Here is a 23,237-nt window from a genome sequence, read left to right as displayed (position 1 = left end):
GAAGTGGAAGTTTTCCCTACAAGGATTCCCTGCCCTTAACTGTACTAAGTTTAAGGTTATGGAATATAGTCACTTGGCTATTTGGAATTGTAAACCTATGTACATACAATCTTAGCATTTTAAATTATTTGAAGAACAAATCCAACACATTTATTTGCATTCTGTAACACTATCTTCTGCTACTAGAAAGAAAATATGGAAGCTGCCCTACTCCCAAATGTTAAGATTTTGGTTGTTTTGGTTATTTGTGATTGGTATTTTCATGGAGCCTATTAGCTTAGCTGTGGGATAAGCTTCCTTGGTATTTCTTTTTTACTAAGCTTCATGCCTACTTAACAGGAATCTGGATGTTCAGAGTATCCCCCTGTGAAGCTTGTCTCTAGAAATGGAGTGATCTAAACAAGGTAGTTATAAAAACCTGCCAAGTCCCTTGGTTGTCTCAAAGTTCCAGTGAATAGCTTGCTTGCTGTTAGGAATCCTTATTTTCAGTTGTAGACATTACTTAGTTGTGACTTGAGAAAACTCAGCTGTATATTCTGCTCTGTAAAGTCACAGCTTTAAGTTTCTATGCATCCATTTTGGTGACAATTGGAAAGATTCCATTTTGAACCTGAACAAACAAAATGTCATGCATTGTTTTTTAGCTTGAAAAAAAAAAAAAAACAGGTGCTTTTATGCATACAGAACAGCAAAATAGAAGCCTATTTTTAAAGGACTTTCTTTTAAATGTCAGGCTCACAGGAAAAATTCAGACTTTGAGTGGTAGAGAGAGCGGTGTGGCAAATGAACAAGTCTGAATTTATAAGTTATTATAAGAATTTTTCTTCCTCATAAAAACATGTAAAGATTCACTATCCAAGTGAGTTCCTTATAATGGGTACAGGGACTGTCTCTGACATGAACTGATTGGCCTGCTCTTTGATTACCTCCCCCTCAGGGTGTGCAGCCTTACCAGGCCACAGAGGAAGACAGTGCAGCCACTGCTGATGAGACATGATAGACTAGGATAAGATGGAAGGGGAGGAGACCTCCTCTATCAGTGAATTGTGGGAGGGGCAAGGGAGAAGAGGAAGGGTGGGAATGGGAGGGGAAAAGGGAGGGAGCTATAGGTGTGATACAAAGTGAATAAACTGTAATTAATAAAAAATAACAATTGAAATGGAAACAAATAAACAACCCCCCAAAAAAAAGCATGTAAAGATGTATCACATTCTCAGTTGTCAGATTCTCACTGCATAAATGCTACACATAAATGCAAGTTAAATGAATCACTCCTAGAGCTCTGCTTCCTCCTCTCCTACTGTGCGTATTCATTTCTTTCCTAATGTAGACTTTTAGTACTTTGCTTTCCAAGTTCAATTGGACTGCTATGGTAGAACAAAATGCATGTCAGGATTTCTGGAGGGGGTGAAGAGAATGGGGGAAACGCTTTTTCTTGTATATCCCACATTGAGACAACAACAAGAAAATGACTGACAGGGTTGGGAAGGTGACATGCAAGCATCAGGAACGGAGTTCAGATCGCCACAATCCAGCTCCAAGCTGAATAAGTGCATCTTGTCTGTAATCTCAGCCTGCAAGAAGGTGAGGCAAAGAATTCCTAGACCAAACTGGCCAACCAGGCTAGCCAAATGGTAAGCTCAGAGTTCAGTGGAAAAAAAAAAGAAGACTAAGAAACCTGCCTCTGTATATAAGGTAGAAACTGAAAACATTCTGTATTTACTTCAGGGCTCTATACACATATATACACATATGTTCCCATACGCATGGGAACAGGCATGTATGTATGCATATGATACATATACAGAAAAAAAGACATCACTTGTGTCTTAATTTTTGCCTGAGTATTCCTTCCCTAATTCTTAACTCTAAGCTGGTTTCAATCAGTCCAACTCTTTATTTTTAAGACTTCTTTATCTCATGAGTATTTGTATCTCTGGGAGTCTATTCCCTGCCATGATAAAGTGAGTCCCAGTCCCATGAGAATGTTGTAAGTTTTAAAATGTATTTATTATTTATTACAATTTATTCACTTTGTGTCCCAGCTGTGGCCCCTTCCCTTGTCTCCTCCCAGTCCCACTCCCCCTCCCTTATCTCCTCCCTAATCTAATAATAGGGGAGGTCCTCTGCCCCTTCCCTCTGACACTAGCCTATCAGGTCTTATCACTAGCCTATCAGGTCTCATCAGGACTGGCTGCATTGTCTTCCTCTGTGGACTGGCAATGCTGCACCCCCCAGGGGGAAGTGATCAAAGAGCCAGCCACTGATTTCATGCCAGAGACAGCCCCTGCTCCCCTTACTAGGGAACCCACTTGGAGACTGAGCTGTCTATAGGCTACATCTGTGCAAGGGTTCTAGGTCCTCTCCATGCATGGTCCTTGCTTAGGGTATCAGCTTCTGCAGGGCCCCCTGGGCCCCTTACACCCATCAGAATGGCTAAGATCAAAAACTGTAGTGATAACATATGCTGGAGAGGTTATGGAGTAAGGGGAACCTTCCTCCATTGCTGGTTTGAATGTAAGCTTGTACAACCACTTTGGAAAACAATCTGGCAATTTCTCAGATAATTAGGAATAGTGCTACCTCAAGATCCAGTAATAACACTCCTAGGCATATATCTAAAAGATACTCAAGTATACGATGAGGACATTTGCTCAACCACGTTCGTAGCAGCTTTATTTGTAATAGCCAGAAGCTGGAAATAACCGAGATGTCCCTCAACTGAGGAATGGATGCACAAATTGTGGTACATTTACACAATGGAATACTACTCAACTATTAAAAACAAGGAAACCATGAAAATTGGAGGCAAATGGATGGAACTAGAAAAGATCATCCTGAGTGAGGTATCCCAGAAACAGAAAGACACACATGGTATATACTCACTTATAAGTGGATATTAGACATATAATGTAGGGTAAACATACTAAAATCTATACTCATAAAAAAGCTAAGCAATAAGGAGGACCCTAGGGCAGATGCTCAGTCCTCATTCAGAAGGGCAAATGGGATAGACTTCAGAAGAAAACAGGAACAGGACAGGAGCCTACCACAGAGGGCTTCTGAAAGACTCTACCCAACAGGGTATCAAAGCAGATGCTGAGACTGATATCCAGAGTTCAGGGAATCTTATGAAAGAAGGGAGAGATAGAAAGACTTGGAGAGGATGGGAGCTTTACAAGGAGACCAAAAGAGCCAAAGAATGTTGCAAATTTTAAATTGAACTCTTGAATATTACCAAATAATGTTAGCGTATGAAGCTTAGCAGCAGAAGCTTAGGAATTTACATCCCACCACTGGGGCTTTTAAATGACAAAAATAGTACTTGTGTCATTAGTTGAAGCGCAGCAATGACTGTATTTTCCCCTAGAGAAATGGTTACTGCATAAAATTATAGGTAGTATCTCTGAAACCCTTCATGCTATCCTACTATTGGTGCATTTCTGTTAAGTTATGTCTTTGGAAGCACACCGCCTACCTCTCACCCCTCCTGCTGCTACCACCAAGAACCTAGACATTGTTTTAATGAGAAAATGAAGGCTTCAAAATGCTAAATATTTTTCCTGGAATTGGGCTCAAAGAACACAGTTCATTCACAGTATGATTGCTGTCAGCCTAGGTAAGCCAGTCATTCCACCTCAATTCTGTGGTCTCACAAAGTTTCAGCGAATGCCATTCATGAAGTACTGTAGAGAATGGAGTGTTTCAAGCTGTATCTGAAAGAAAGAGGAAGTTGGTGATTTATTTTAAAAATAAAAGGTTTTATTGGGGGAAGGTGGTTGGTGCTGGAGATCAAACCCAGTGCCTCGTGTAGTCTAGGCAAGCACTCTGCTACTGAGCTGTGTTTCTCATCATCCAGTATCAATCCAGTAGAGCTGGATGATGTGGGTGAGTGTGTGCACATGCCTTTGTTTTATAGTGCATTTCTTTATATCTCCTCTATAAACATTTTTTTTCTTGTTCAGCTCACAATGAAGTTAATTTTATCTGTAGTGGTCATATTAAACTACACATCCCCTTTTTCAGGGTGGGGGTAGTCTTTTTTCTCCCCAGATTCCATTATGTCAGAAATATATCTATTTAATATCTATTTAAAATATCTATTTAACAAAAATATCTATTTAACATGGCTGCTAAAAGTTCTAAAATGTATGAAAACAAATGGGACAAATGCAAAATGTCTAGTGTCCCCAAACTCTAAAATCACAGAAAGCATTCAAACATTTCCACACGTATCCACTAGCCTCCTTATTTTTCAATATAATTACCCTTTTCATTCAGTATTATTCAAGATAATGACTTAAAGTGATTGTTAATCTTCTGAATTTTATATATAACTTAGTAATAGTTAAATAATGGCAAGTGATACTTGTGTACACTTAGCTGTATTGTTTAGATAGATTTGCAGGAGGTGCAGGCTTAGAACATTAAGCAGCACTTTTCTATGGAAAGACAATATATGTTCTGGGTCCCAAACAACCATGTTAAACCCTGTATTTTATAACCAGGACACTGGTTACTATGTAAGAGTTAACTTATTTCCTAGAATGCTATTACTGGCCAGGCATGTAACTTAAATTGTTTTATGTCTTTACAGGGGTCAAAACTATGGATGATAATGGAATACCTAGATCGAGGTTCAGCCTTGGATCTTGTGAGTTATTTTTAAATAATTATGTAAGACAACATACGTACATAAACTTTATTTAACTCTGTAATTATGTAAGCAGTAGCTTTTGTAGGAGCTAACTTATTAGAATAAGATGCTCAATTTTAACTTTGAGTCGTGGGAGGGGAGCTTCTACTCTGTGTGCACAAACTGCATTACAGATTTGATCATGCTGCTGACAGTCTTACTGTACATAAGAAATGCAAATATCTTATTAAAACTACTGAACTGCAGAGTAAATGTGTGCCCATTTCTATTAGTTTGACGTTCTTATACTTTCTTTAATACTGAGTATATTTGGGTTAAAAAATACATTTTAGGGACTGGAAAAATGAATTACTGGTTAAGTGCACTGACTAGTTAATGAATCATTGATTAAGTCCTCTCCCAGAGGACCCAAGTTCAATTCCCAACACCCACATAGCAGCTTACAACCATCTATAATTCCACTTCTAGGGTATCTGATGCCTTCTTCTGGACTCCACAGGCACCAGGCACATAAATGGTAAATAGACTTATATGCAGACAAAATATCTATACATAAAATGATAATGAAAAACTTTAAAATACATTGAAATAACTATCACTAACAGTGAACATGATCCAAAGGCTTGAGTCTTTGAAAATATAGGTGTTAGCTAGACACAGTGGTGCATGCCTGTAATCTCAGCCCTCAGGTATGCAGAGGCTGGGAAACTCCTGTGAGTTAGAGGCCAGCCTGGTCTACAAAGTGAGTCCAGGAGAGCTAAGGCTACACAGAGAAACCCTGTTTCAAAACAAACGAACAGCTTTCCCCAATCCCACAAAAACAAAAACAAAACACAGAAAGATAATATACTGTACATATCAATAACCTAAGGGTAGTAAGAAAGATAATTAAGTCATGAGAGTGGAACCTTTGGGAATGACAATAGTGTTTTTATCAAAGGGATCTCAGGAGTACTTTCTAGCTCAACTTCTAGTATGTGAGGGTACAGTGAGAAAGACCATCTGGAAAGGTGAAATAGTGTCCCCAGAGATATCCATCTGCTTTGATTCCCCAACAGGCAGAACTGAGAAATCAGTGCTTGCTATTTAACTCAGCCTGTCTGTGATGCCCAGTTCTGACAGCCTGAGGTGATTAAAACTGAGGTAGAAGAGACACCAAAGGTAGTTGAACAGAGGTAACAAGGAGTCTACAATAGATTTCCTCTGGAAGACTCCACTCAGCAGGGGATTGAAGCAGATACTGAGATTCACAGCCAAACTTAAGGTAGAGTGCAGGGAGTCTTATGGAAGTGTGGGGGTGTAGAAGGATCTGGAGGGGACAGGAGCTCCACAAGGAGACCAACAAAGCCAAAAAAATCTGGGCCCAGGGGGGACTACAGAGACTGATACACCAACCAAGGACCATGCATAAAGAGGACGGACTCAGATGTAGCCTATAGGCAGCTCAGTGTCTATGTGGGTTCCCTAGTAAGGTGAACAGGGGCTGTCTCTGATGTGGACTCTGTTGCCTGCTCTTTGATCACTTGCCCCTGGTTATGTGGCCTTGCCCGGCCACAGAGGAAGAGGATACAGGCAGTCCTGATGAAACTTGATAGGCTAAGGTCAGACGGCAGAGGAGGGGGCCTCCCCCTTCTGGGATCTAAGGAAGAGGGATAGGAGAAGAGGGAGGGAGGGTGGAGGTTACAATTGGGATATAAAGTGAATAAACTATAAAAAAATTAAAAAATAAACATTTTTTAAAAAGTTAAAAAGAAAAGACTGAGGTGTAAGGTTTAACCCAGTTGACCTGTAGATATGGCTTACTATAGAGGTTTTATTGTTCCTCAGATGTCATTTGAAACTGTGGTTTTTTTTATTTTGACTGTTAAATTGAAAAGTATTACTATCATGTTTTTAATTTTGTAAATTATCATTTACGTATTAATTATGAGGGTACAAAAAGAATGTACACAGTCCATGGTGCACATAAGAAAGTCAAGACAAGTTATGAAAGTATGTTCTCCCCTCCTACCGTGTGGGTTCTGGGATTCAACTTAGGTCATTGGGCTTGGTGGCAAGTGCCTTTACTCATTGAGCCATCTGCTGGCTCATTTTACTAGGCAGCTGTTACAGTGCTAAAATCTGGTCGTGTGCAAGAAAATAAAGTCATGTTCAAATGGAAGTTGCCTCTGAGAAAAACAGATTGTTTTTCTTAAGTCGTGATGGTATTAAAGTTGACCCCTCCCTTGAAAAAATAGTATATATTGAAAATTATTTATATTATTTATATTGGATTTCAATATAAATAATAATAGCCAACTTTCTGTAGACTGGCCATTGGCTTGACACATAGCTGACATTCTATAGTAGTCTTTATTATATGACTGTGAGCCAGGCACATCGACTCTATGAACTTGAAGATCCTACAGCAGAAAGAACTTATGCTAAATTATTTCTAAGTTCTCTAACATCTTTACTTTTCTCTATCTCATGTTGCTGCCCACATCTACCTTATAAGACAAGTGACAATTAATATAAATTTAATAAATTAAAATACTGTCAGTACTGTATTAGTTAAAAGTCTCATGACTCTATCCCAGTTCTAGTAAATGGCTGCCTAATACTGAGCATGTCAGTCACCCTGTGGCCTAATTTCTACAAGTGTTAAATGAAGAAAATGGGTTAGAAATGTCTAGTTCTGCTTCACTAGCTAAAAAAAAAAATTTTTTTAAACAATACTGTGATTTATATAAAGCATAGAAGACACTGAGAAAACATGTTGTTCCTTTCCCATGCATATCCACAGATAGATGAATGCAGTCATTTTGGGAGTTTGTTGTAGAGAAAGAATAAAACAACAAGATGGATGCTGAGCAGAGTGTTTCTCAATTCACATTGGCCCTTGACTAACTGAATAATGAGACTACGAGTCACATTACGTGTTGGGGCTATACAGTGTCAAGAGTCTTATTCTTGGGGAATCATTTGTCACAGATGAACAGACTTTGTCCATACTAGATGCAATCTTACCGAGTTTATTAGCTACTGTTTCTTTCCAAAACATTTACAGTGTCTTGCACAAAGATATGGGATGGGGTAAATAGCATAAAGCATGAACACCGACTGTAGACAGAAGTTGGGAACAATATGCTAGTTATAAAAGAAGGCCTACCGCAGCCTGCTGCTTTAAGAACTGGTGGAAAGTGAAAGGAGTGTAGGGGCAAATGCATAAACCTACAAGTGCAGGGTCTTTAAAAGAGCAATTGTCCCTCTTTTGCATATCCTTACTTTCAAATTTAGGCAGATTATACAAGGCAGCTATGTTGCCCCGGGGCAGAGGCTTAGAACACTGTAGGGAAGATTCAGTCATGCCTTCCAAGGAATGTAGTCCAAGACCTTGAAGTGATCTCTCCCAAGGTTGTCCTTGAAATTTTAGAAAGCAAAACTATGCAAAACAAACAAATCACAGTTCCCTCTTCTATCCTGTCTTTGTGCCATTCCTTCTGTTTCCAGTATGCTTTGTTCTCTTCTTGTGCCTGACAGCACACACTAGGCAGCGTGTGTACGGTAAGATTTGAGACCATTTTTGGTATGGTAATGGTCCAGAAAAAGTCCAGCTGCACCCACCATCCCCTATCTATTTCCCCCACCACAAAATCTTCCCTTCCATCACCTTTAAGCTGACAGCTGGAATTGTACTTTGAATTCTCAACTAATCCTAAAACATATCAGATATGTTAATGAATTTGTAAGACTCTCATTGTTCTTACTGAAATGTTTTAAATGTTCTATATAAGACAATGAATTGAGCTATCAATTTCGCACATAGAAACCCTTCAAAAAGATTGTGAGTACACTTCAATTGTCCTTGTCCAATTTCTTACATAAGCAAGCATGTGCTTCTGGCCCTGCCAATGTTTTATGATCATGTACTAAATTACAGTGTTAACTCAGAATTATTTGGTAATTCCACAGAGTTTCTTTGCCAGCCATCACTAAAAATTTTCACCTTTAGAATCACATTAATTACTCACCTTTTAATTTAAAAAAAAATGAGGTGGAAGTTGATATATTTGAAAGTCAACAGATAATGTTACCTAAGAGGGGGATCTATTGAATTACAGAAATCCCTGGAGTGCGTGGTATACCCATACCATTCTTAATAGCGAATGGTGAAACCAAAGTACCAGTTCTATTTTAAGCTGTTAAAATTTGACATGAAAGTGCCCTTTATTCTGTATAAATATGGCATTCATCAAAAGATGAAATGCACAAGGTGCCAAAGAGCTGTGAATCCCTCCTAGTGTGAGGCAGAATAGGCAATGTTTGATTTGTACCACCCTCCCCTCCTTCCAGCAAACAGAACACTACCTTGACTCTGACTTCTGCTTCCCACCCTTTCCTGTAATAATATTATACAGTCCACTGTTTGTGCTTTATGAGGTACCAGAATTTTAAAATGAGCATTTATTTTAAAGAGAGAGTTTTGGGTATTTCATTACGAGTTCTCCTGAAACCTAATGATTGCTTTCTTTGTCCTCCAGTTGGAATGATTGGCTTTGGTACAGGTTTGGGAAAAGAAAGGGAAATGTGTTACATTTATTTAAAAAATATTATTGCTTCATAATTTGAATTTTTACAACGAGAGTCTGAATAGTTTATTTATTATATTCGTGGCTGAATTTAGTAGTGTCTGATTAAAAAAAAGAAAACAGTTCAGTGTTAATATGTAGTGAGTGTTTATAAGCAAATGCAGAATTCCCATAGCTGATTTCTTCTTGTTTTTGCATTCTTATTTTTGCATTCTCATTTTATGTAGTCATTGTACTTAGTATTGTATGACATAAGAATACTGCCATACATATATATATTTAACATTCAGTGTATTCCTTCTATTGCCACTAACTCTCTTGCTTTTTAGTCTTCCTGTTAGTCCCCGTCGTTCCCCTAGAGAGTTTTACTCCTTTAAGTAGCAGGTTCTTTTCCCCATGTGACAGCAGTTCTATTATCATTTACACATATTTGTTAAAATCTTGAATGTAAATTTTAGAACTCTCAGAATTGATGCTAGTATCTAGGTAAAAATGCTTATATGATCATTCACGATACATCTTATTTGTGTGTACATGGATGGCTTGTTTTTAGACAATATCTCACAAAGCCCAGGCTCTCTTGTAGCTCAGGGTATTCTCAAACTGACTGTCTATGTAACCAGAGATGAATTTAAACTTCTGGCCCTCCTGCATCCATCTCCCAGGTGCTAGAATTACAGGCCTGTGACTCCACACCCAGTTTATGAGTGCTGATCTAACTCAGAGATTTGCTCATGTTAAGACTAACTCTACCAGCTGAGAGCTATATCCTCAGCCTCCAAATTAATCATTTCAAACCTGTGCAGCTACATAACTTGACTCTCTTGCTATCTTTTTCCCTTTTAGGTTTTTTCTGAGACTGACACTCCAACCAAGGACCATTCATGGAGATAACCTAGAACCCCTGCACAGATGTAGCCCATGGCAGCCTAGTCTCTAAGTGGGTTCCATAGTAATGGGAACAGGGGCTTTCTCTGACATGAACTCAGTGGCTGACTCTTTGATCTTCTCTCCCTGAATAGGGGCCAGCCTTAGCAGGCCATAGAGGAAGACAATGCAGCCAGTCCTGATGATACCTGATAGACTGGAGTCAGAGGGAAAGGGAGGAGGACCTCCTCTATCAGTGGACTGGGGGAGAGGCATGGCAGGAGAAAAGGGAGTAGGGGTGGGATTAGGAGGAGATGAGGGAGAGGGCTACAGCTGGGATACAAAGTGAAAAATGTAACAATAAAACTTTTTAAAAGTTTAACATACTTATAAATTCTGTAATAAACTCAAAATGATGAGCACCCCCCAACCAAAAAAAAAAAAAAAAGTCAAATAGAAACCTGAGAAAAACAGATATATATGGAGAAGATAATTCACTTTGGTTTTTGTTGTTGTTATTTTGGGGTTTTTGTTTTGTTTTGTTTGTTTGTTTTTGCCCCCTAGTCACCAATGTCTTGCTTTCAGAACAAGGTGATGTCAAACTGGCTGACTTAGGAGTTGCTGGCCAGCTGACAGATACACAAACTAAAAGACCTTTGTAGGAGCTCCATTTTGGATGGCTCCTGGAGTTATTAAATAGTTATCTTATGACTCTAAAGTAAAGTATTCTCTATATTGATGGAATTAATTGGATATAGCCTCATCAATAAGCTTTTTACTTTTTCCTTTCTTTACAAGTGCTCCTAAAATAGAAGAATTATGCTGTATTTTATTAATGATAAATCCCATTAGTGTTGGTAACATTTGAACCCTATTTATTTCAATGGCTTTTCATCCCTCTTGGAATCAAATCTAGAGTCCTTACAGTGACACATAAAGATCCATATGATCCAGCCATTGTCTGTCTATCTACTCACCCTTATCTTCTACCACTCTCATCTCTACTCTCTTTGCTTCAGCCATCATGGCCTCATTGTCCCTCAAACACAAGTACGTTTTGACCTTAGGACTTTGCTCTTGCTTTCCCCTGTGTCTAGACTAGCCTTGCTCTCCATGAATTATCTGGAAAAGCATCCCCTGCACACACATGTCTCTCCCAGCCATCCTGCATGAACAGATAGCTCCTTCAACTCCTTTGGTCATTATTCTCTTATTCTGCTTTTTTTGTTTTTCCATATGATATTTTGTCACTCATTTTCCTGTCCTTTCATCTGGTTTATTTACCACTCAAGTAGTGTTGTGCCTGTTACAAAGTATGAGATTTCAATTTTTAATTCATGAGTTCCATTAATCAAAATTATTATAATTCACCACATTTCTTGAGCTATATTAATACAGGGTTTGGGGATCATCATCCTAGAATGGTATTTCAATGTGATGAACAGATTTTGTTTTTATCTCCTTTTTAGGCTGACATTTGGTATTTGTGAATTACTGCTATTGAAATCGCCAAGGGAGAGCCTTCAAATTTTGACAAGCATCCAATGAGAGTTCTGTTTCTTATTTCAAAAAACAACCCCCAACTCCTGTTGGGGATTTTACTAAGTCTTTCAAGGGGTTTTTTGATACTTGCCTGAATAATGATCCATCATTTGTGAGAATAAATTGTTATTTACTACTATTGGTTTTCTATTTTTCTAACTACTTCTAATAAAGGTGCCTTTTCCTTGGTGGAGACTATAGTTCATGTGAAAAACATCTGCAATCCATCCAAGAAGCTGTTTCTTCTTTTTTCTGTATTGTTAATTCCACTCTATTCTAGTCAGATCTTTGATCTTTTTTTTTTCCTCCTCTACATTATCTTTTTAGTTCCCAGCTACTTGATCATTTGCTATTTCACGGAGAAAACTTGGGACAATAATTCATTTTTATTACTTACTTATGAAAGTACACATGTACCTATTAGTAATGGAATTGACTTATTATATTACAGTTGCTTTTCACTACTGTTGACTAGAAATGCATGGCTCTGTTAAGATTGATATAACTGTTTTTATGTCAACAGTAAACTATTAATGAAATACTGTAAGGAACATACTTTCAACAGCACTTGATGTTTGCACTCATATACAATAAGAATTAATGTTTGACAGAAAAATATATACTAACATGCGGGCAGATAATGACAAAATTAGGGATATATAGGATGTGCAGATGATAGCAAAATCACAGGAATTCTGATCATTTACATGAATTTTTAAAAATTACAGTCAATGTAATAAAAGTATCTACAATTGTTGTTTTGACAGTTTTAGATGCTTACTCTCTAAGTCCTACTTTTTCTGAGAAGGCTTTGCCTACTGTTATGCTGGTATGTAGCCTAGCTTCTGTCTACTGTGTTCTAAGAAATTAGGGTTCTAAACTGTGGCTACCTTGAGCCACTTTATAAAAAATATTGAATTGTCTGTTTTTCTCTTTCATTTTATTTGTTCTCATGTATATAGACATGATTTTTATAGATACCAGTTTAATAATTCAAGTGGCGTTTTACCAACTATCTTAATCCCAAAGATCCTCAAAAGTGCATCCTTCATTTTTTTTTCTGTGTTTGTGCCTTAGTGTCCTATAGCTAAAGAACTTTTGAAATACAAGTTCACTGTAAAAAAAAAATCAAAAGAGACTTCTTATCTGACTGAACTGATCGATTGATTTAAGAGATGGAAGGCAGAAGAACAATCCTGATGATGAATCTGATTCTGAAGGCTCTGATTCGTATATACACATCACTGCAGTTTTTTTCCCCTAGGCAGTCCATTTTCGTATACTCTGCCTTTTTACAATAACGTAGTATGTTTGCTTTAGACTAAGCTGTAAGCCACTCTTTGAGGGCTCATTTTGCCACTGTGAAGTTCGCTTATAGTCTGTGGAGCACAATGGATTTGGAAACAGACTTTGGAAGAGGAAAGCTCTGCTACACACACACACACATATTTCAATATATCCACTTTGTATCCTGGCTATAGGTCCCTCCATCTCCTCCCAGACCCACTGTCCCTCCCTTTTCTTCCCCTATGTCCCTTCCCTAGTCCACTGATAGGGGAGGACCTTCTCCGTTTTTATCTGACCCTAGCCTATCAGGTCTCATCAGGGCTGGCTGCATCATCTTCCTATGTTGCCTGGAAATGCTGCAGCCCCTAGGTGGAGGTGATCAAAGATCCAGCCACTGAGTTCATGTCAGAGAGAGCCCCTGTACCCCTTTTTAGGGAACCCATTTGGGAAACTGAGTAGGGGGTCTAGGTCATTTCTATGCATGGCCCTTCGTTGGAGTGTAAGTCTCTGCAGGAACCCCTGGGCCCAGGATTTTTGGCTCTGTTGGTCTCCTTGTGGAGCTCCTGTCCCCTACAGGTCTTTCTATCTCCCTCTTCTTCCATAAGGTTTCCTGCACTCTGCCCAAATTTTGGCTATGAGTTTCAGTATCTCCTTCCGTACCCTGATGGGTAAAGTCTTTCAGAGGCCCCCTGTGGAAGGCTTTTGTTCTGTTCCTTATCTTCTCCCACTTCTGGTATCTATCCTGTTTGCCCTTTTGAGTGATTTTTGGTCTTGGTCTAACCCCTAGTGGATACTTGAGTATATTACAAAAATTTGGAATACGATTTGATCAGTAGTGTTCTACTAGTCTACAAGAAGCAATAAGGAGCTCTGTTTTTGCATATTGTGATGGCAACCTGCAAGACCCTTTGGAGAACTGATCTCATGATTTTTCCTACTTCCTGGCCATAGCCCAAACTATGATCAGACTGAACCTTGAATTGCTAAACCTACTTCTTTACCCTGTGGAATAGTTTGTCTTTAAAAGAAATGGCAGTATTTATGTTACTAGTTCTGTTTCTGTGTGCTTATCTTAATTTCAGTAGGAGATTCCAAGGGTTGCACCGGGATTTAGACCTCTACCAAGGCAGCAGTCTATTTTTTCACACAATAGTCTTAGGCACCTGCATATATGAGAAATTGCTCAATACTTGAAATGAATAAAATATATCACAATACTTTGTGTACAGTCTATGGCTTGTTAATCTTAACTGCCCATGAAAAGTTCTTGATGGAATTTTAAAACACACAAGGCACACTACTATAGATGGTGATTCAGGCAAGGGGAAATGGCAGTATTGACAAATATGGCTATCCACATAGGATTTTTCTGAACACTTAGAGCTGAGAAATGCTTCTGTTCTTGAATAAAATAGCATATTCACTGGAACTGAGACCAGATGCTCTGTTGTACAGTGAATTTGTAACCACTGGCACAGTGAGTTCTTCAGTCTTCTTGTACTGATTTGGTATTTTTGCCTTTCTGAGTCATTTAGCATCTTTGGCATTTCTTTAGGGAATCCACCAGCAGGAATGGTAATACTCACCTTGAATGGAGTTTCACCACTGTGTGAAGGAAGTCTGATCCAAAGAAACTAAAGAATGGGAAGTATGTATATGGAGCTAAGTACTTTATTTATTTATTTATTTATTTTACAAAGTAATAGTTTTCATCCTATCATCTTCATATACATGTCATTATAATATATTTTTTTTTCTTATCTGATCATGGCTTCCTGACAGCCTTTTCAAAACTAGTGTGATGCTATTGTAACATGCAAAACTATGAGAATTTAATTTTCCTGCCCACCTGTCTGCCTCACTATATGTACAGTGTGTATCAATTATTACTAATTGTGACATCGTTAAGCCATAAAAGTCACTATTTTATACATAAATGGCCACTATTATTTTTAAAATTCCCTCCCTTTAGAGAGATGTAAAGCCAGGGAATCATACATCTATTGTAATCCTAGCCATTGCAACACTTCCACTGATAGATGAGAATTTGTGACAGGAAAAAACATAGGGACTGACCTTATCTTCAGTCTTTTTAAGGGGAAATTCAAATTGATTCACATTTGTTATCAAATAACTAAGAAAAGCAATGAATGATTATTTTAATTATGTGTGTCTAATCTGTATTATTTCTTCAAAGGAGCAAGATCTTGTGCAAACCTTGAGCTCTTTGTCTATGATAATCACACCTGCATTTGCTGAAGTAGGTGTGGATTATTTAGTATCCACTATCTTTCTCAAATGGCAGGGTATTTTAAATGTTATAGCCATCATTCTTTTTCAGCTTAAATAACAGGATAAGAACAATGCAAGCTGAAACCAGACAATTGAAGAAGAACTTGAGAAAAGTATTGCTGTGGTTGAAGCTGCCTGTCCTGGCATCGCAGATAAAATGGTGAAGAAATTAATTGAAAATTTTCAAAAATAAGTTTGAACTGCCATTTTAAAAATTGTATTGACATTTTAGATATTAATTTATAATGTAACATAGTTACTTTGATATAGTCATTTACTATAATTTTCCTGCAATTTCACTTTTTGATAGTTGAGTATGCTTAAAAATGGATTTTTTTTCTTGCTCATCTAAAACATCACCTTTGAGAGAGAGAGAGAGACAGAGACAGAGACAGAGAAACAGAGAAAATGTGTGTGTGTGTGTGTGTGTGTGTGTCTGGTATATATGTGTATGCGCATGGGTATATGGGTGAGTTATTTTGCACATGAGCCTGCATAGGAAAGACATTAACATTAGCTTTGTTCCCCTTTTACTCTCTACCTTCTTTTTTGAGTCGGGTTCTCAAAAAAGAACCTGGATCCTACCCTTTCAGCTAGTCAAGCTGTCCAGTGATCCCCCTGAAATACTCTTCTCTACCCTCCAATGCACAAGTATTGTGGACTCAGTCACGCTTGACCAGAACATTGGTGTTAGGTATCTGAATTCAGGCGCCCTTGCACTTGCACTTCGAGCACATTACTCTCTGAGCCACTTCTTGAATCCAGCATGAGCTTTTGGAACAATTACATTAAGACATGGAAGGTAGTTTTCTACTGAGCCAAACAGGCTGTGTTTTGCCTTGTCTTTCTCTGTTAGGATGAAAAAGAGACAAAGGATCATTGAATGTGTTCTTATATAGGCACATGTAAGACTACATGTTTCCATTCTTGACAGTACTTTTAGCATTTACAGAAACACCACTATTCTGATCATTTCCAGTAACAAAATTTCTACATTCAAACCCTTATGAAATGTTGATTAAAAGATATAGGGAAAATGGTCTAGACAGTAATAGATCCTTTTGTTTGCATTTAGTTTTTCCCTTGTTTCCCATTAGTTTTATTTTTGTTCAGAAAAATCAAATTTTGATTTGAATTTTTTAAAACAAGATATTTGTAAGTATGTATACATATTCATTAGCTTAAGTGAGTTCAAACAGATTGTATAGATTTTAACTTTAAACCCATTATATCTCTTCTTGTCCCATGTTTAGATTTTCTTGGCCAACTGAGCTCAACGTGAAACCAAATATGTGGCCTATAAAATCCCTCTTAATTATCTTTCCATCCAACAGAGCCTACTTGGGACTCTGGAGCTAAACCATTTTTAAAACCACCTGGTTTTAATGGAAATTTCCCTTCTCTTTTCCTATTTACAAACAAATCCATTGCAAGTTGTGAAATCAGATGCAGATGAATTTTTGACCTTTCTTTTGCATCTTTTAACAACCATCTAAGCAAGATTCAATGGAAATAATTTGTCTCCTTCATTCATTGTAGAGTCCATGAGTGAGAGATAGATGACTTGTATAATTATACATTGATTTATACTTTTCTTAATTTTATAGGTGTTCTGCAAATGGATCCTCCTAAGATATTTGTTGTCGTTATTGTCAGCTTCTGTTTCATATGGACCCAGAGAAACCCACCAAAGCTATGTCAACCTTAATAATATTTAACTCTTGAGTTCCCTGTGCCTTTTGGATCTTCATAACATTGGAGATTTCGAAGAAGCTATTCAACTATTTTGTGATGGTAGCGATCATTTTGTATTTTGAAGAGATTATTTTATAAGGAATAATTTTAATACTATAGTTTTGCTTGTATTATAATAAATGTTGAGCTACAGTTTTTTTTAAGTACCATTATTTTTTTGTTATTGAAAAGAATACTGTTTGGTTTGGAACTTTTAGTTAATTGTACACTCATACACCTACAGGTCTTTCAAAGTCATCCTAATTATTGATTGTTTGTAAATCATCAAGCCTCAAAAAGCATTCTTCTTTTTTACACAATTATAATCTAAAAAGTAACTATTTGTAGTGAGGTAGAAATAAGTAATACCTTCTTAAAAGAAATAAGTAATACTTTCTTAAAAGCTTTTGGGAAAAACACCTAAGAAGGTATTGACTTTCCTAGCAGTTTGTTCTGAATTGCAGGCAGCTCTATGTTCATCACATTAGAGAACCTTGTCTTTGAAGCATTTCTAGGCAATACGTAGCAGGCAACATCTTTGTGGATTTATCTTCTCTTTTGGATGGAAGAAGCAATGAACCCCATTTAACATGGTTAGACATTTAAAGTAATCTCCTTTAGACAATGATGGAAGTTTGGTTAGAATAGAGTAGTTAGTTTGACTTTAATCTTTAAATCTTCAGCTCAAATTACATATTACATGCTTGGATTTAGAAAACTTTTAACAACCTTTTGCCTTGTGATTAATAGTTATGAATATAACTTCACACCCAACATCTTTTGTCGTGGCAATGCATTTTCATAGATACTATACATTTTTCTTTATACTTATCCATACATAAGCCTAGTGTTTTGAAAGGATATTTAAATTAACATTGTCCAGCTTATATGAAAATACCACATGGCAGGATCATTTCTCCTCAGACAAAATTAAGGTAGACTGTACCGATAATTTTCAGTTCTATTTATGGTGCTGTTAAGTGGGTAATATCCCTTTTCTTAGCTCGGCATATATACTATGCTTGCCTAAGTGTTTAACTGATGCTATAGTTTTGTAGTTTTAGAGTTGTTGTTACTGATTAATTTCAACAGTTAAGATTTTAATGTTTTATCTGCACATTTTATTTTTGTACAAAACATTTTTAAAAATATCTGAATAACTGGCAAGCATTAAAAGAAAGAGGTACAAGTAAACAATACAATTTTAGTTAAAATGACCATTACATTCATTCTTTTAAAAGAGACTGTGAAATGTCATATGCCAAGAAAATTCTTTTCATTGGTGCCTATACTTGCTTTCAGTTGATTGTATTTTGAATTAATGATTTATTTAGATTTTTCATCTGCTTTGTAGTTGAAACTCAATTACATTTTGTTCTCTATAGTGCTCTACAAATAATTGTGTGACTTGAACCATGGATTACATTCATATTTTTGTAGAAATAAATCAACAGGTTTTTAACTGGATTATGTAAAACCTTACAACCCAATTGCATTCCAAGTACAACTTGTATTGCTTATTCATTATCGCTTTAGTCCTGTAGATTATTTCTGAGTGTTTGGGGGATTTTAAAAATAGATACTTAAATCTTATGATTGTTTTCTTGAGGGTGGGTCTGATACGTTATTCTAATTGTTTAAATTATTTCCTTTTTTCCCTTTTATTATTGGAACATAATCAAGGTTTGCATCGAAACTAACAGTAAGAATTGACTCTATAGGTGAACACATATATCCTGATTTCTTCCTCTTACCTTAAGAAAATTGTTAATAGTTCTTTTAAAACTGTCTGCAGGTAGCCAATTCAACTATTTTCCTTATTACTATTCTAATAAATGATCACACACAGATTTGAACTGTATAGTTTTCAAGGAAAATACACAATTAGCAAAAGTTTTCAGAAATGAAGATGAGATGAGATGTAGCATATAACAAATAAATAAGATTTTGAGTTTCTCCTAGGGAAAAGATTACAGGTATTTTTTTTTCAATAAATAAGAATCTATAGAAATTGTGTATTAGTAGTCAAGCTTCAGTATATTCTTAGTTTTAAATAACTATACCTGTGACTTAGTGAATTTGTGTTCAGGAATAGAAAAAAAAAGAGTGGAATGAAGTACATTAAAAGTTTTTTTTTAACTTATATAGAGAATAAAAATGTATTATATACATTTTCTTAACAAATCACATATAAAATGGCTTCTTTATATAATCAATTCATTTCTTTGATGTTTATACTTAGCATGGTCTTGAAAATTTATTGGACTTAAGATAACCAACAGAGTTCTTCAAAAGCCTTCCTGGAGTATTGATCAACAAATATTGAATGGGTCAAGAACACAATTTTGAGAGCTGGAGAAATTACTCACTGCTTATGACCACTGGCCATGTCAACAGAGGACCTAGGTTAGGTTCTCAGTGCCAACATGGCAGTTCACAACTCTCTCTAATTTCCATCACAGGGGATCCCACCCAATCTTCTAGCCTCTGCAGGCAGCTGCCACACACAAGGCATCTATACATACATTCGGTTAAATATTCATACATATAACATTTGTCAAAGCAATCAAATTGAGCTTAACACTGTGGTACATCAACCCAGCACAAAGAAGCCTGAGGCAAGGAAATCATGAGTTGGAGCCCAGCCTCAGCTCCTTGAGAAAATCAAAACAACCATACCATAGAATTTTGATTCACTGTTAGAGCCTGTCTATGCTGTCTAGGCTGTCACTTTTCATCTCAGCTACCCATCATTTCCACTTCTCCATCGCTGACCAGACATTTTTCTTCCTTAATGATGTCTTTTTTCCAGTCTCTAACTGTCCTCTTAGATATAGGCCAGAGCCAACTACTTCTGAATTTTATTACAATAAAAAGTACGTACTAATAACTTCTGTTTGAGTTGATTTTCCATTAATCTTTATTACAATAACATCTCATTTCCTTGCCTACATGCATGCTACAAAGATATGGAAAAAATAAATTCTGGTAGGGAAATTAATGAACGAATTTGCCTGTTAACATTGATCCCACCTTATATAATAAGTACTTAAGAAAAAAGAAATTAAAAGTCAAATACCACAATATCCCCATCAGGCGCACATCTATCTTGAGAAATAGATCTAATCCATGATTTCCTGCATTGAGAATTCTGTTAGATCCTCTATTAATTCTAAACATTTTCTATTGTGAGCATTTATTCTACTCACCTATGTATATGTTATAAAAATGGACATTTCTTAGTGTATAACAAGACTGGTCACTGGGTCCCAAACAAGTCATGAAGAGAGAAACCATTGTTTAGTGTTATCTAAGCACAAAAATAACTAACATAGTCATTGATTACTAAATCACAAAGTGGTATGAGAAGCCAGTCCCATTCAGCAACACATATCATCGTTATTCTTCAGCATTGAAGAATTTCTCTTCATTTATAATGTTTGCTCAGGGAAATGTAGAATGGTATGACACACACTTCTATCACACCACCATAGTGCTAGGGAGGAGAAGGCCTGTTCCAGAGTCTGTTCAGAGGAAATAAAAGAATGGAGCTCGTGGAATGTTACAGTGGCTTGATATATCATACAATAATGTTCCTACTCCAGTCAATTAAGATGACGAAGGAAAAGGTGAGTTAAAGGTTCTTACATCTAACCTACGGTGGTAACATGGAACTGGACCAGGACCATTCAGAGGTCATGCTTTTAAGCTAAGAAGTAATTGCATGGCTTTAGCAAAGTCCTATCATCAGCACCTGCTGTGGTGAAGGATATGTCTTCCTCCTCTTCATCGAGCTGTAGACTACCAGAAGACAAGCGGATGCGGGCTCTAGGTGACTTTGTCCCTTTGCCATACAAAGAGTAGTAGTCTGGTTTAAGAATCTCTGATTCCGAATCACTGGAATCACCAGCTACATACCTTTCTGCTGAATTCTGATCCATTAAAACTGTTGAGAACTCCTGCTCTCCAAATGTACATGTAAACAGATCTGTTTTACGAGTCAGAGCAGGACAAGGCCCTAAAGGTCTAAATTCTGACCCGAAAGGAAAACGGATAGTTTTCATGTCTGAATGGCTCTGAGATCGTTTAGGAGTGAGCTCTTGGGGGTTATAAGCAAATGCATCCTCTAAATGTGGGTCTTCCTCCTCTAGGTCTCCACTGATACTGCTCCTACCACTAGTTCTAGCTATAGCTTCTTGGAGTTCTTGAAGGTCTTGCTGTAAGCTTTTTATCCTCATATTCCTTGGGCTCCTTTTGGCTGGCTTTATTTCACTGGGATCTACATAGCTGTCTGATCTCATACTTTCCTCTCCCATGACTGGAGACCACCTGGGTACCTGGGGTGGCTTGTCTACATAAAAAAAGACTTGGGGAGGCATAATATCAACCTGTTGACTAGTACAAGGAATGTAGGGCACATCAGTGTATATTAGCTGCCTTGCTGGACTCACTTTGCTTGTAAAACCAGGAGATGTGCTTACATGATTGTCCACCAACTTAGAGTTTGCTTGGAAAGAGCTTAGAGGACTCCGCTCCTCAAAGAAATCTAAGGGATCAGGGTCCGTGTTAAAGACAGGATCTGCAATAAAGGTGAAAGAGGAACTGCTTTGGGATGGGTGGAGCGATGTGGGATTTGCCTCTGGTTTGGAATGCTCCAGCTCTGCTGCAAATGTCACCTCAACCGCAGAGTTCCTTCTCCTACTGTCTAACACAGGCTCAGATACATGGATTCCATTCACATTTCGGTAGTATCCGCTGCCATACGAAAGTCTCAGATCTTCCACCTTGAAAAAGAAGGCACACTGATGTCACTTAAAAGAAAGCTATTTAGCTGAACTTGGGGAGGATGTTAAAGTTAATGTACTATTACAGGCTGATTTCAGAAAGTCATTTAAATGCATGATTTATTCCACAGCTGATAAACGTATGTATCGGAAAGGTAATGACTTATATACCAAGTTGTATGTTAGAAAGTACATGCAGCATTCTTCACTCTCGGTGACATTCCAATTCTAGACTCCACATTTTATGTGTCCTTCAGGTACCATTTTTTTTTTCAAGCAGTTCAGTTTGGTAGCTATATCAATGAAGTAGGAATCGTGCCTCTGTCTGCCTCTGACTTGCTGTATGGACCTTAGGCACCACAGTCTAATGTTCCTACTCCAGCCTCCTCCCTATTTTCCATTAAAAAAAAAAGGTGTAAAGGAGAGCTGTTAATGGCCTCAGAGATTCATAATCTAGATGGTCCCTTTTATTGGTTTACCTCTCATGCCTTTTGAATAAAAATCATCTGTGAGTTGCATGGGAGTTTATGACACCTGCAATTCACTTTTGTAGAGACGGCCAAAGAAAAGTGATCAACAATTTTTCTCAATGAAGTCTCAAATGAGACCATCATCTTACAGTTCCAGGAGCACAACAGGATCCTGAAATTGTGTTACACGAGTAAGAAATAGCACCACACAGCTTTCTTGAAGCCTTATGGTTTCTACTGGTGAAATAACAGACTTTTAATTTAAAACTATGAAGCCATGTGTTAGTGTATGTTTTTTTTTTTTTTTTACAAGATGTTAATAGTACAGATTACAATTTGGAGGTACCCCAAGGGTTGCCACTGTACATGGTACATATTAGCTGTAGTTTAGTAAATGGCCTATACTAGCAGAAATGACTGTGCCAACAGACTTCTCCAAGAGACTAATCTCACATGGAATGACATTGACACACCACTGGGTGATTCTGGCAAAATCAATTATTGGAAACATTTGAGGACTGGATGACTTATAATTATCTAAAGAAGTAGGGCTTTTCAGAAAGCTTACTTGTTTGGACACATCAGAGAGAATGTCTGGTGATGACCTGCACTGCCGTTCATGATACTGAGATGGATACTGTTTCCTGAAATCCCCAAACAGAGAAGTCATTGAAATGTTCATTATGCAAATTATGGGATACATAGAAATCTTTAAATTCAATTTCCAATCAGCATGAAAAGAGAGAAGTAAAAATGTGCACCTTTCAAATGGCAGGCTCTTTAACCTCCCCTTTTTCCCATATTCCAAAAGTTGCCTTTGAGTTCTTCCACTATTATAAAGAAGAGACAAAAGTCATTAATTTCGCCATAAGCCTATATGTTTCTAACACATGAAAACCTCACCTCTGTTGGAAACCTAAACTGTCTGGATGAGTGTCATCCACTGTGACTCCCTATGATATTGATACTCTCTATACCTACTTATTATTTATATGCTAGTTCTGAGGCTATTTATTTGGATTTCCAACCCAAG

At 37.3% G+C, this 23,237-nt stretch overlaps 2 protein-coding genes across 3 annotated transcripts in view; one reads left to right on the top strand and one right to left on the bottom strand.

Moving 5' to 3' along the window:
* The first annotated feature begins 1,494 nt into the window (after window positions 1–1,494).
* Stk26 (serine/threonine kinase 26) lies at window positions 1,495–15,380 on the top strand. The gene is given in 10 exon segments (XM_060374726.1): window positions 1,495–1,584; window positions 10,545–10,743; window positions 10,746–10,813; window positions 11,565–11,667; window positions 11,670–11,749; window positions 12,715–12,834; window positions 12,836–12,867; window positions 14,480–14,576; window positions 15,125–15,184; window positions 15,249–15,380. Coding segments are annotated over 10 exon segments (981 nt in total).
* Window positions 14,594–23,237, bottom strand: part of Frmd7 (FERM domain containing 7) — a 55,864-nt gene continuing 47,220 nt past the window's right edge. For both annotated transcript variants that reach the window (XM_060374509.1, XM_060374508.1), the window contains 3 exons: window positions 22,966–23,034; window positions 22,773–22,848; window positions 14,594–21,734 (listed from right to left, as the gene is read on the bottom strand). In XM_060374509.1, the coding sequence (XP_060230492.1) occupies window positions 20,655–21,734; window positions 22,773–22,848; window positions 22,966–23,034 (1,225 nt within the window). In that variant the 3' untranslated portion in view covers window positions 14,594–20,654. The remainder of the gene's footprint in view (window positions 21,735–22,772; window positions 22,849–22,965; window positions 23,035–23,237) is intronic.

The sequence above is a fragment of the Meriones unguiculatus genome, chromosome X, assembly GCF_030254825.1.
Source record: "Meriones unguiculatus strain TT.TT164.6M chromosome X, Bangor_MerUng_6.1, whole genome shotgun sequence".
Classification (NCBI taxonomy): Eukaryota; Metazoa; Chordata; class Mammalia; order Rodentia; family Muridae; genus Meriones; species Meriones unguiculatus.
The sequence above is the reverse complement of the archived record's forward strand: the minus strand, read 5'-3'. Positions and strand labels throughout refer to the sequence as shown.